Raw genomic sequence first — 13,114 nt, 5'->3', positions numbered from 1 at the left:
AATATCAAGGATTTCTGTGAAACGCTCTCTGTGCAGCGATTGGTGCATAAGCTATTGGAACAACATGGCCTGCAGCCTGAAGAGAAGCGAGGAACAAAACCTTGGTTGAAAAACAAGATCAAGTGATATCCTGGATGATGCCACATTAGGATGGCTGTATACTACTAGTGGTCCTCATAGCATCAATTCAACACCTGGCCCAACTTGAGCTTCTACTCCATTTGCTATGAGATCATGATAGTAGGATGATGACAAATAATATACAAACACAGATAATGCTCATGGACTTTGTCTGAAGAGCTAAATTACTGTATGCTGCTAGCGTCCACGCCGCTGACCTCACCTCTCATGCCTAACAATCCTCACGACACGCTGACCTTCGCCGTGGATTGCTCCTGCAACACCACCACCAACTCGGTCAACCTGTCGATCTTGGCCGATAGCTCAGCAATCTTGACTTCGACATCCGTAGGAGGGATGCCCATGTCGTCAGCCTCTACACCCACCAATGACGTCGTAGACACCGCCGGTCCGGCACGAGAAGAGGCAAGTCGTGGCACAGTCTCCGAGCTCTGGGGTCGTGGAGAGTTTCGCATCGATGATGTCGGTCTCACATGTGCTCGATGCTTCTTGGGAGTGCTATAGGGGACCGAAGGCTGACGGGGTCCTTTGAAACCTGCAAATCCATCGTCGTGGTAAATCTTGCCGGCGATCAACTCATACAGCTGGATGGCACCGACGATAGGCAGGTGTGTCGCTTTCAGAAGAATGATTCGAGCAGCGCGAAACTTGCTGTCAGAGGGCAGAAACAATCTCAGAGGCCTGAAGATGATCAGAGCGAGGAGGTTGAAGGGCGGATAAAAATGAGTGAGTCGATTGCTAGTCGAGGCCTCAAGCACATAGATACTGTAGACATACAGGTACTCCTCGCGGGCGTGGCTGATGACGCGGGAGAAGCTGTTGCTCAGCATACCAGTGAGGGAGCCCATCAACAGGATGGAGCTGAGAGTGACGAAAATGATCATCAGTGGCGGGCCAAAGACAGGATCAATCTGCTCCATAATATCAAAGCCGACATAGCTAGAGCCGAAGAAGATCTTCGTCAATACCATTGTCATGTGAGGAAGGGTGAAGGTCTCTCGGCCGATGAGAGAGAATGTTGTAAGGAAGCCGACTGCGACAGGTTAGTCCACATATCAATGTAATTAGATGCTGAGGTAGAGCAGTGCTTACGGTAGAGGATCACTACAAGGAGCATGAATTTCAAGAAGTCTTTGCCCATTTCCTTCAAGCATGGAATCAGAGTGCCCCAATAGGGGCTCAGACTGAGGACGGAGCAGACTCGAGGCACCATAAAGAGCGCTTCGAGAGATAACACATCAAAAGCCAGATCGATCATATGGCCATCATTGTTAGACAGCCCTATGATCCTCATGACGGCGAAAATGATACCGATTGAGATCATGATCATGTCAAAGAGATTCCAGACATCGGCAGCGTAGAAAATTGAGCCGGCGTCAATCCATTCGCTGAGCTCGTCATAGAAGAAGGCTGCGAACCAGATATAGAGAAGAATTTCAATAGGGGGGATCTTATAAGGATGCCTTTCGACAAGAGTGGCATAGAACAGTCCAAGAAACGAGAGGAAGAATACAACCTCAAATGACTTGAGATACTTGGGCACGCGAAGTCGGGAGAAAGGATCGGCCTTGGCTTTGTCGTAGTAGCGCGGTTTCTTGACAGAGTCGACAGACAGCTGGTCCCAGAAAATGATATCGCCGTTCCATATTCCAGTGATTATCTTCTGGACGACGTGCTGGCTGAGGAATCTCTTGGCGTCAGCGATGGCGGCAATCTCAAGAGCATTGAGACTAGTGAAGGGAGCAGTGGGATCGTCTTCTTCCTCCTCATCGTCATCATCAACTGTCATGCTCATTGTCAGGCGTGATATCGCTTGCAAGAGCTGATACCGCTTGCTGCCACCAGTACGGTTCAAGGATTTACGGGTTGATTCGGCCGAGCCAGACCACGCCTGAGCCAGCAATGGGCTGTTCTCGTTGACGGGGTGAGAGCCATTCTCTTCATCAGAACCCCGCCTTTCATTTTCGATGGCTTCTAGGTCAGGTATCTCATAGAGACAGTAGTCAACAATCTCACGCTCAGAGAGGTGCGTAAGAAATCTCCAGGCAACAATTTCGGCTGCGCTGGCCCGTGCTTCGTTCAAGCTTTTATCTTCACTACTTGTTCCGTAATGCCATTTGAGAGCACTGTGATTATGATCAGACTTGTGTTCATATTCAATAGGAAGACCGAGCTTACAGTAAGGCGTTAACGATAGCCGGATTCTTGCACTCCCGGCTCAGGTGGTCCACCAGACGGCGAAGAGGATCACCAGCAGACGTGGTCCTTAGCTGCTCGAAAGTTGACGGGAGAGTGATCACGTCGACGAAATATCTGTCAAAGTGAGTCAAAGACCTTTGCACAACTGTAAAGACGTGCTTACATCGACAGCTTCTTGACCACTTCCCGGAAGGAATCATCCTGTTCAATGCCCGGGAGCCAGACCTCATACCGGGCACCGTACGGCGACGGAGTTCGCAAGCCGGGCTCAATGCCAGAAACGGGACGCGACTTGACGCGCATCGGAGCCATGAGTTCTCAATTGCCAAGATTGCTGGGCAAGACAGCTCCCTGTTGGTGGTACGTAAAAGAAACGAGGTTGAGGTTGAGGCGAAATTCCAGATGCTCCAGCTCTGCCCCCTCATGAGCTAATCCGAGGCGCTAACACGGGCCCCAGAAAACAGGGAACGGACGCTAAATAGCGCTGTAGGTCGCTAAGCTTTGTCTCGAGGCGGCCCCTATAATTGGCTGTCGGTCGGGTCCATGAAGTCCGCCGCCGCGGCTAGCCGTTTCAGATCTCGATCAGCTGCCGGCACTTCGGACGACCTCTCAATCTCACATTCGGCGCCGGTCAGCAATTCGGCGGCATGTCATCCTCCCAATCCCCGGAAGCCGGCCAATGCGCCGGAGTAGTCATTGCAACGTGGCGGGCAGGCCCTTAGGCCAGGTGCCCATGAAGCATGTATTTCGTCATCCCAATATCTCGAGGATACAATGATATTCGGGAATTAGCCATGGATACTATCTGGAGGTCTTGCTCCGACGCATGCTTTCATTGTAATTGCTATTATAATCATCACTTTTTTTCTACCACTTGCTCATATGACTTGGGGGTTTGCCACTACTGGAAGATCATGATACAGTCGCCGGCTGGTCCTTTGCGAGGGTACACTGTCCACCGCCGAACTTAGACCCACGAAGCACCTCAAAGACGGCAACAAGATACCTCCTTATAGCAAAGGAAACTCTTAGAGTCGTCAGAGAGGTGAAATTGATGGACAATTCGCACATTGCTTCTGCCATCGTTCTGGTTGAGCCCCACGGAGGGAGCCTTTCCGCCCCTGTATTCGAACTTGGTCCATTTTGCCTGATGTCTTTAGCGCATTGACAGAGCCCAAGACAAGTCGATTTATTTGATATACTTGTTGGTTATTGATGAGTTAATAACTCGAGACAATGGGCATGAATCGTCCTTCGTTTGTCAAGTGACAGCCCTTGGCTGATCCTACAGGCAGCTTACCTTGTCGCCTATAACAGCTTGCTAGCTGCTGCTACTACCTCGTCTGATACACGTCAACGTTTTGTTAAAGTGCTAATTTTGCTGGTGCGAGTTCATCATGAAGTTATCCAGCAAGACAGTTGCTCTCCTCAGTTTAGTTGGAGCTGTCAGCAGTCTTCCAACAGTATCCCAGGCCACGACCTTTCCATCAACCAACGGGACCAAGTTCACCATCGATGGCAAAACCGGATACTTTGCTGGATCCAACTCCTACTGGATTGGATTCTTAACCAACAACGCAGATGTGGATGGGGTGCTAGACCGCTTTGCGCAGTCCGGCCTCAAGATTCTGCGAGTCTGGGGCTTCAACGACGTCACGCGCAGGCCAGGGGCCGGAACCGTCTACTACCAATACCTTGCATCTTCTGGGTCCCAGATCAACACCGGAGCTGATGGGCTGCAGAGGCTAGACTACGTTGTTTCGGCTTCAGAGAAGAGGGGCGTCAAGCTCATAATCAATTTCGTCAATAACTGGAGTGACTACGGTGGCATGCCCGCGTATGTCACAGCCTTTGGCGGGACCAAAGAAGGCTTCTACACCAACTCCAAAGCACAGGCTCAGTACCGCAGCTATGTCAACGCTGTCGTCAGTCGGTACAAGAACTCGTCGGCCATCTTCGCATGGGAGCTCGCCAACGAGCCACGCTGCAAGGGGTGCAGCACTGACGTGATTTATAACTGGGCCACGGACATCTCGAAATACATCAAATCGCTTGATCCTAATCATATGGTCACTCTAGGCGACGAGGGTTTTGGGGTGCCTGGTGCGACGTCATATCCATACGGGACTTCGGAAGGTGTCGATTTCGTGAAGAACCTCAATATCTCAACCTTAGACTTTGGAACATATCACATGTATCCGGACAGCTGTAAGTGAATTGCTTCATGCTGATGAGCAGTTGCTAACCATGTCTCTCAGGGGGCGTTCCCAACTCTTTCGGCCCAGGATGGATTAGAGATCATGCTGCTGTTTGCAAGGCGGCCAATAAGCCATGCATGCTAGAAGAGTGTGAGTGCCCACCGCACGTCAAGATGTCTGAGTGCAAAGCTGATAGTGATGCTAGATGGGACGGGCTCAAATCACTGCAGTATCGAGAAGCCGTGGCAGCAGGCCGCGATAGCGACTGCAGCTGATGGCACTTCGGCGGATCTTTTCTGGCAATGGGGAGACAAGCTCTCTAACGGACAGCAGACTGCTAACGATGGCAACACGATATACTGGGGCTCGAACGATGCCCAGTGTCTCGTTGTAGACCACATGAAGGACGTGACTCCGTTGAGCAGCTGATGAGGGCTGGCAGAGATCTCATCACCGTATCATTGATCTATTGTAGCTTGTAGCTCGGACAATGGCAGTGTTATCATACTGGCTCATTTACTATTCTCGATTGGAGATGCATAGTCTCGATTGTCTACTTCACAATATCACAATTATCAGTCGCGGCTCTTGTTCAGCCGCCGACCGCGGAACGTCCAAGTCCGGAGCGAGAGGGCCCCCCAATCAGACGCACAACCATGGAAATAACCGCGTTTCTTACCCACCTGCATGACATCAATACCGTAGATGAAATATAGCAAGACAGACTTCTCCCGGGGAGCCCACCGCAAGCCCGAGCGGTGTACGTGGAACCATCGCAACGTAGAATGGACAACCTCGGCAATTGGCATCTTCTGAGAGTCGTCGCCCCCTTACTTTATAAGTGAGCGCCGGGTTCATGCAGAGGACGCCATCACGACTGGCGACTGCTAAGAAGAAGCGTATTCAGCATGGCATTCCGAGGGTTGGTCACGCTCGTAGCCGCGCTCGGCCTGGCAGTCTGCACTGCAGCCCAGAGCCAAGTTCGCATTATGGAGCTGGGCGACTCGATCACAGGCAGTCCCGTAAGTGTCCCGCAGCATCTATATGCTTCGTGCAGAAGAGATCAAGAGCTGACCCTCGAGTACAGGGCTGCTGGCGTGCCCTGCTCTGGCGCAAGCTGCAGGCCGCGGGCATCACCAACACCAAGTTCGTCGGGACGCTGCCCGCGCAGGGATGCGGCTTCACCTACGACGGCGCCAACGAGGGCCACGGCGGCATCCTGGCCACGGGCATCGTCTCCAACAACCAGCTGCCCGGCTGGCTGAGCCGGACGAAGCCGGACGTCGTCATGATGCACCTCGGCACGAACGACGTGTGGAACAACCGCTCGCCCGAGAACATCACGGCCGCGTTCGGCACGATGGTCGACCAGATGAGGAGCAGCAAGCCGACGATGAAGATCCTGGTGAGCGGATCCAGACAAGACTGCACGTCGTCTGTGACGGACGCGGGAGCTGACGAGCAGCGCTCAGGTCGCCCAGATCATACCGATGAACCCGCCGAACTGCCCACAGTGCGGAGACCGAGTCGTAGCGCTCAACAAAGCGATTCCGATGTGGGCGGCGTCGAAGAATTCGACGGCGAGCCCGATCACAGTGGTGGACTGCTGGACGGGCTTCAACGACGCCACGGACACGGGCGACGGAGTGCATCCCAATAACCAGGGCAACGAGAAGCTCGCCAATAGCTGGTATGAGCCGCTTGTGGCGACGATCAAGAGCTTCTCATGATGTAGATAGCGGTTATCAATATCTGTAGCCGCCAAGTCTGGTTTATGTCAGCGAAGGCTAGTAGAGGAGAAAAGGCAATGCATCAATAGGCTTGGGCCCGACTTGCTGATTGTTGCCAGTCTCTTGAATTAATTTCCCGCTGTATCACGGCGATATTCTTGCACTGCCGAGATTTGTGTAGGCCCAAGGCAGACATTCAATGGGTCATTGGCGAATAGGTCCTCAATGACAGCAGCTCTACCTGGCTAACCCCCCTCGAATCTACCCTCTCAATTCACGTATATCGTAGAGCATCAGGATCTGGTCCGTTTGAGATAGATCTATTTTGAATTCAATCACGATGAAACGCCTCACATGCAAGCCGAATTAGGTAGTTTGGACAACGGGGAGGAAGAAGGAAGCAAGCTGGCGCCGAGCGGCTGCTATTTCGGCCGTGTGCTGCTCGAATCTTACAGGCCGAAAATAGCCAGCCACATTTGGGTCCCTCCTCCCGTCCTCTCTGGATCTCACAGGCGCATGCACGGCATGCGGATGCTAAAATCAGCCCTACAGTGTCTCCAAGCAAAGCCAAGCTTGTCCGTAGTCGCCAGGAGTGATCCTGGCAGCAGGACAGTAGTGACTTCTAAGAGGCGCCCAGATAAGCGTCCTCATCCAAAGACGAAGCTCGGCTGGCAACGAGCACGAGTACGAGCCAAACGGTTTGGTGGGAGGCGAAAGAGACAAAAATGGACGCCGGTATCAGGTGCAGCCGAGTACGTTGAGTAGTGTATCGGCGCCGGCCAACTTTGGGTGTAGCGCCGGGAGGGACTTGCGATCACGAGCCGTAGCAGCACCGGAGTGGTCCTGTACCATGATGGTCGAGACCAAATCAGTCGCATCGGAGAAGATAGAAAGCAGGCTGGAGGCAGGATAATCTTCGGTAGTTAGTGTGTGCTGTTGACATCAAGTAGCAGAAACCCCCCTCTTGTTGCTAGCGATAAGAGGTAAGAACTGGTAGTCCGGGTCTGGTGGTGAGGTCAACGGTGGCGAAGGATGCGACAGAATGCTATCATCATCGCTTGCGAAGTTGGAGTTGGAAGTGGGAGGAGCGGTACATTAAGAAGAGCATTCAGTTAGCATTCAGTTAGCAGTCAGCTACCATACCAGCTTACTCACGGCGGGGAAACGTCATGATGGGCGCGGATTGGCGGCGATGTTGCCCCTCGAGCTGCGATCTGCCCTTTTGTTTCCCCAGAACGGCAAGCCTTGAGGCCTGGTAGACTAGCGAGACTAGGGATGGACTACAGTAGGCTGGTCTGTTCCTGCAAGGAAACGGCCCTGGCGAGCCTGGCTTCGGCTCGGTTCAGTGGCTCAGTGGCTCGAGAGTGGTTCCTCGCCCAGACCACCTCGAGACGGGGACCTTTGCTTGCACAGCCGCAGAGCCACACCCAAGCCGCTGCGAGTGTGCATGATTGGCTGCGGAGCTTAGCAGCGCTATAAAAAGAAACCGAGCGCACTGACGGCCGTCGTCTGTTGGTGCATCTCGCATCTGGATTCTGGATGGCTGTCGCTCCGGGTGGCGAGGGGCTGGGGAGACTGACACTGACACTGACACTGACATTGACAGAAGAGAGAGTGTGTGTTCAAAGGGCTGAGCCACAGCCACATCTTGCCGTTTCATTGGGCAGACCTGCGATATTTGGAAGACACTTGAATCTGGATACCTGGAGGGATATCGCGAGCGCCGTTTTTAGGTGTGCCATGTTGCTGTGTGCTGTAGGTACCCGATTCAATCGCATGTTTCTCTTCTCAAGGTTGTCTTACCTTGTCCTCGATAGTGACTGACTGTCTTCCCCTGCATCGGCTGGTTGCTCCTGACAATCTTCGCCGCCCCCCGTAGAGTAGAATAGAATACGATACGATACGATGCGGTGCTCGCTTAAGCGCAGTTGGCCGTCTTTCGAGTGCCAGTCGGCGTCTTGATCCAGCTGAGGCCCTGAGGTGCACTGTCGTCGGATCTCTCCTTGTCTCACACAGGTCCACTACGGAGGAGCATTCCTTAGCAATGCGCATGCCGTGTCAACGTAACGTTATTGGCAGCCAACACTGCCATGTGTCTTTGACTCTTGGCTTCCTGACTTTGCCCTACCGTTGACCCTGGAAACCCTGGAAATGTAATGCGGTACCCATCAGAGGGCTTTCCGAGTGCCGCACCAGCACCCAAAACACCTTGACCACCCAGACACACAACGGCGGCGCTGCGTGGTCTTCCCCACAGCAGCTCTTGCTTAGCTGCTCTTAGCACCCGACCCGCCTGGGAAGACCCCTGCCAGAAGGGGACCCCTGTCACTGCACTGCATTTGGGTGGACTGTACTGTACTGGTGTGGTAGGTTGGATGCTACTCGATGATGGCAGGCGAAAGAGACCCTGCAAATCAGTTGCTAAAGTCAGCCTTGCTGCATCCTGCTTTAGTCTCTCGCCTCCTTCCAGACTCACTGACTGCTCCTCCTCCAATCCTGCCCTCTTTCTACAATACCTTATTATCTCTTTTACCTACCTGCTAACATACTGTTTAAACTTGCTGTTACCCACTCGTTGTTGAGCAGATGTCTTAGATTTGACCTTCGTTTTTGAGATCTTTCGTTGCTCTTCAGATCCCATTGTTTACCTTAACTTGACTTGACTTCACTTCACTAGGTAGCTATCCAGAGTATTTGCCTCTCAACCACAGGCTAAACTCGACTCGCTATCGCACAACAAGGCGAATGTCTCAACAACTCCCACGGCAATGAGACCGCACGCCTTCGGCCGCCTCCTGCGGTTACCACCCACCGCCCTCCTCCTCCTCTTCTCCAGCATCCTCGACTTCGCAGACGCCCATGCCCTCCCGCGACAGACAAAGACGGTGGAATATAGGGAGCTCAACGTTATAGCATGGCCGCCGCTGCCCACAACACCCCCCATCAACCTAGAGAGCTTCAATGAGCTATTGCGGAGGCAGGACACAAACACAATATGCGGTTACATAGGTGGCGATCCGCAGTTACCAGCAACATGCTCCGCCGGGTCCCATTGCGTCCTCGATGCCGAACATGGTGCTATGGGGTGCTGTCCGAACGGGCAGGATAGCTGTACGACAGGCGTCTTCACCGGCTGTGTTGACTTCAACAGCGGCGCGCAGACAGAGGTGAACCCATATGTCTTCACTTGCCAGGGGAGCGATGTGTGCTACAAGAACGTCTTCGACGGGGGATACTTCCAGTACGGGTGTGGGACCGCCTCCGACCTAGCGACGACGGTCCATGCGAGTGCGTCGGGCTTGACCTCGGCGCTGAATATCGCCAGCCAGAGCGTGTCCTTCACGGATATACCGAGCAGTTTGGCGACGCCAACAAGTGTCAATCCCAGTACAGGGACTCGCAGTTTCACGCGAACGACGGCTTCCTCCACATCGGCTTCTTCGTCATCCGTCACCAGCTCGAAATCTTCAACATCCTCGTCCTCCTCTTCGTCATCATCATTGTCTTCTTCTTCTTCTTCTTCCTCGAGCTCCTCACGAACATCCTCTTCTAGCTCTTCATCCAGCACATCTTCAAGAACACCAACAGCAACCACCAGCAACACCCTCCAGACCGCCGAGCCCTCCGCGACCGGAGGGGGCCACTCCCCCGTCAACAAGACCGGCGCCATCGTCGGCGGCACCATCAGCGGCGTCGCCATCCTCATCGCCCTCGTCGCCGTGGGCTTCTACCTCTGGCGCCGGCGCCGGCGCGGCAACACGCGCAAGGGCCCCGGCCCAGCGGGCAGGGGCAACACGCAGTACATCAGCCCCATGTCGGGCGGCGCGGGCTTCGCGCCCGTGTACGGCAGCCAGGAGCAGTACGAGACGGGCGGCCTGCCCCCGAGCTGGGAGCGCGTGCCCGCCCACCACCACGCACCCAGCGGGACGACCACCGAGATCTCATCCGGCGGGCCCGCGCGCAACCTCCCGCCGATGGGCACCTACCGCTACCCGGGGCAGAACCCGGCCGCCTACGCGGGCGCCGGGGCCCATCCCGATGCGGCGGCCGGCGCGTACGGCGCGTACAACGCGCCGCGCATGGACCCGGACCAGGTTCCGCTGCGGCACAGCAGCCCGGAGATCGAGGACTTCTCGCGCGGCTTCAACGACGCGCTGAGCCGCATCGGCGAGGAGGACGAGAGCGACCTGTCGGGCAGCGGGAGCGGGAGCGGCAGCGGGAGCGGGAGTGGGAGTGGCAGCAGCGGCAACGTCAATGGCCACGGGCTCGGCGGCAACGGTTACGGTAGCGGCGACCGCGAGCCCAGCGGCGATGGGATGCGGCCGCTGTGGCAGCAGAACAGACGGCAGTCGAGGAACATGATGTGGATGTGATCTGAGCAGCCCACGACGACATCTTCACTGACCTGATCCGAAGCGGGAACTCCCGTTTCTTTGCATTTCTTGTATATATCTGAGCGAGAGCGGCTCTGGCTTGTTTTTTGTTCTTCTTGATTTTACTCACGATATCCCCCGAGATTGTCCTGCTTGGTAATGGACACTTGGAAACATGGCGGCTGCGAGTCAGAACAGCAGGCGATAGGGGTTAGGGAATAAAGGGGTGTATTTGGCTTCTGGGGGGAGTTTCGGCGTTTAGAAGATGGGTTCAATGGGGAAACATTCGGTTCCAGCCAGCCTCCCAAGAGGTGGAGGCGGGCAGGCGGACGACTTGTCAGATCATGGGATAATCACGTCCATCACATATACATACATAGCGCAACCCTTGGAAACACGGATGGGGTCCAGTCCGGGGATAAGAAAAGATCTGATAAAGATGACAAAGCAAAGCAGTATCCTACTACACTATGTAGCAGTTAAAACACGCCCCATGTGAAATTCTTCAAGCTTCTAAGCGTCCCGTCCCCGCTGTGAAAAGTTAAGCGTTATGAGTTGAATGATGGGCTGTCGTGCGGATAAGAGTGGGTTTCGAGATCCACTATCCAAGATCCCATTACTCGGCAGTTTTCCCGCCTGCCGCCGGACTTCCAAGGACGCACCGTCTCTCCGGGTGCAAATGATACTGATAGTGTACCCGACCGACTGCTGCCCTACCTAGGTACAGGTAAGCTAGGTAAGCACTGAAACTTGCATAAGATCTTGCATGTTTGGTTTGCATGGTAAATGCGGCACATCTACGGCACTTGAGCGAATATGGTTGATTTCCGGCGCTGGTAGGAATCGCTATTGCTTGCTTTCACTTGCCCAGAACGAGCAAGTGAAGTCATTGTTGAGTATAAAAATGCTGATTACCCAAGCAATGGAGCGTGGTTCCTCCGACTGTGTATTGCTCTTTGCGGAACAAAACCCCATGCAGGGTCAGAATGCAGCGTCAAAGGGGAGTTGAGAGAGTCAGTCAGGAGTCGGTGCCACTGCCTTTTGTCAGGGTGTTGCATCGTATCTTGACGTAACCAAGAAATACAAGACCCCTCATTTAGCGGTGGGGCGGTGGTAGGTTCCCACTGCGGGAGCTCCTCGGTGAGTTTGAGGAGCCCTTTGGCCACCGCCCAGAGCTATGCCTCGGCGCGGCAGAAGAAAGTATATAATGGAAGCTGGTCCTCGTGAAGATGTCTCAGTTAACATCAATCAATCCCTCAAATGACATCAGCAGCTTATGATCACCTCTCAGACTTGATCTGCCCTCGATACTTCAGTTACACACGATTCCACGTTTCAGAACCCCAACAAACAGCTTAAAACCTTTACAATGGCGGCACCAAAGAAGGTCTTGATCGTCCTCACTAGCCATGACAAGCTTGGCTCTCTCGACAAGCCTACTGGCTGGTTCCTCGTAAGTTGACATGCTACGCCCTCAGTATGGCGGAAGCCAAGACTAACACTGCTGCCCGCAGCCTGAGCTCGCCCACCCCTACGATGTCTTCGTCAAGAACGGCTACCAGCTCAAGTTCGCCTCGCCCGCAGGCGGCAAGGCGCCCCTCGACCCGGCCTCGGTCGAGATGTTCAAGGAGGACCCGTCTTCGCAGAACTTCCTGGCCAACCAGACCGCCCTGTGGGAGAACACCGACAAGCTGTCCGCCTACGTGGGCCGCGCCGACGAGTTCGACGCGCTGTTCGTGCCGGGCGGCCACGGCCCCATGTTCGACCTCGCCACGGACGAGACGTCGCGCAAGGTGATCGCCGAGTTCGCGTCCAAGGGCAAGGTCGTGGCCGCCGTGTGCCACGGCCCGGCGGCCTTTGTCAACGTCACGCTGCCGGACGGCAGCCACCTGCTGCAGGGCAAGGAGGTCACGGGCTTCAGCAACGCCGAGGAGGACACGATGAAGCTCAGCGAGTACATGCCGTTCCTGCTCGAGACGAAGCTCAACGAGGTCAGCGGCGGCAAGTTCGTCAAGGCGGCCGAGCAGTGGGGCGAGAAGGTCGTCGTCGCGGGCAAGGTCATCACCGGCCAGAACCCGGCGTCGGCGCACAAGGTTGGCGAGGAGGTCGTCAAGGCGCTTGGCGCGTAACTGACTGGGCCTGTTGTGTTTTGTTAAGCGCTTGGGAAGTTCAAAACGGCGTTCGGCCCAAGTTGAGCTTCTAGGCTCGGTGAGGGATGTGCATGTTTGATTAGCCAATTACGACCATTCTTTTGATCAATGGGGTTTCCGGTGATAAGTGCACTTGAACATCTATCATGACCTACCATGCTGTGTGAAGAGCTAAATTGTTAGCGTAGGCTCGAAAGTAGCACCACCATGGCGTGACCTGTCGAGAGGACCGATTCATCCATGAAATTAGAATTGATCTTGGGACTTGTGATCTCACCAATCTACTGTGAACATTCTCGACACCTGAATTTTACAGGACGAAA

At 54.5% G+C, this 13,114-nt stretch overlaps 6 protein-coding genes across 6 annotated transcripts; 4 read left to right on the top strand and 2 right to left on the bottom strand.

The window, feature by feature from the left end:
- Positions 1 to 362: 362 nt before the first annotated feature.
- Positions 363 to 2,652, bottom strand: UCRPA7_3411 (putative ion transporter protein; the record flags this gene model as incomplete). The annotated part of the gene is made up of 4 exons (XM_007915895.1): positions 363 to 1,174; positions 1,234 to 2,267; positions 2,320 to 2,454; positions 2,504 to 2,652. 4 exons carry the CDS (start codon positions 2,650 to 2,652, stop codon positions 363 to 365), a joined length of 2,130 nt encoding a protein of 709 aa, XP_007914086.1.
- Positions 2,653 to 3,737: 1,085 nt separating this feature from the next.
- On the top strand, positions 3,738 to 4,967 carry UCRPA7_3410 (putative endo- -beta-mannosidase protein; the record flags this gene model as incomplete). The annotated part of the gene is made up of 3 exons (XM_007915933.1): positions 3,738 to 4,548; positions 4,599 to 4,688; positions 4,744 to 4,967. 3 exons carry the CDS (start codon positions 3,738 to 3,740, stop codon positions 4,965 to 4,967), a joined length of 1,125 nt encoding a protein of 374 aa, XP_007914124.1.
- A 479-nt stretch (positions 4,968 to 5,446) lies between these two features.
- UCRPA7_3409 (putative cellulose-binding family ii protein) lies at positions 5,447 to 6,268 on the top strand (the record flags this gene model as incomplete). The annotated part of the gene is made up of 3 exons (XM_007915981.1): positions 5,447 to 5,560; positions 5,626 to 5,943; positions 6,011 to 6,268. 3 exons carry the CDS (start codon positions 5,447 to 5,449, stop codon positions 6,266 to 6,268), a joined length of 690 nt encoding a protein of 229 aa, XP_007914172.1.
- Positions 6,269 to 9,476: 3,208 nt separating this feature from the next.
- On the bottom strand, positions 9,477 to 9,938 carry UCRPA7_3408 (hypothetical protein; the record flags this gene model as incomplete). The annotated part of the gene is made up of 1 exon (XM_007915915.1): positions 9,477 to 9,938. The coding sequence occupies one exon, from the start codon at positions 9,936 to 9,938 to the stop codon at positions 9,477 to 9,479; it is 462 nt and encodes a 153-aa protein (XP_007914106.1).
- A 142-nt stretch (positions 9,939 to 10,080) lies between these two features.
- Positions 10,081 to 10,641, top strand: UCRPA7_3407 (hypothetical protein; the record flags this gene model as incomplete). Its single annotated transcript, XM_007915947.1, has 1 exon — positions 10,081 to 10,641. One exon carries the CDS (start codon positions 10,081 to 10,083, stop codon positions 10,639 to 10,641), a length of 561 nt encoding a protein of 186 aa, XP_007914138.1.
- A 1,369-nt stretch (positions 10,642 to 12,010) lies between these two features.
- UCRPA7_3406 (putative family protein) lies at positions 12,011 to 12,770 on the top strand (the record flags this gene model as incomplete). Its single annotated transcript, XM_007915973.1, has 2 exons — positions 12,011 to 12,094; positions 12,156 to 12,770. 2 exons carry the CDS (start codon positions 12,011 to 12,013, stop codon positions 12,768 to 12,770), a joined length of 699 nt encoding a protein of 232 aa, XP_007914164.1.
- Positions 12,771 to 13,114: the final 344 nt, after the last annotated feature.

This window comes from Phaeoacremonium minimum (assembly GCF_000392275.1).
Source record: "Phaeoacremonium minimum UCRPA7 unplaced genomic scaffold PA7_03_scaffold_270, whole genome shotgun sequence".
NCBI lineage: Eukaryota > Fungi > Ascomycota > Sordariomycetes > Togniniales > Togniniaceae > Phaeoacremonium > Phaeoacremonium minimum.
Note: the sequence above shows the minus strand (reverse complement) of the source record. Positions and strands in the feature narration are given on the sequence as shown.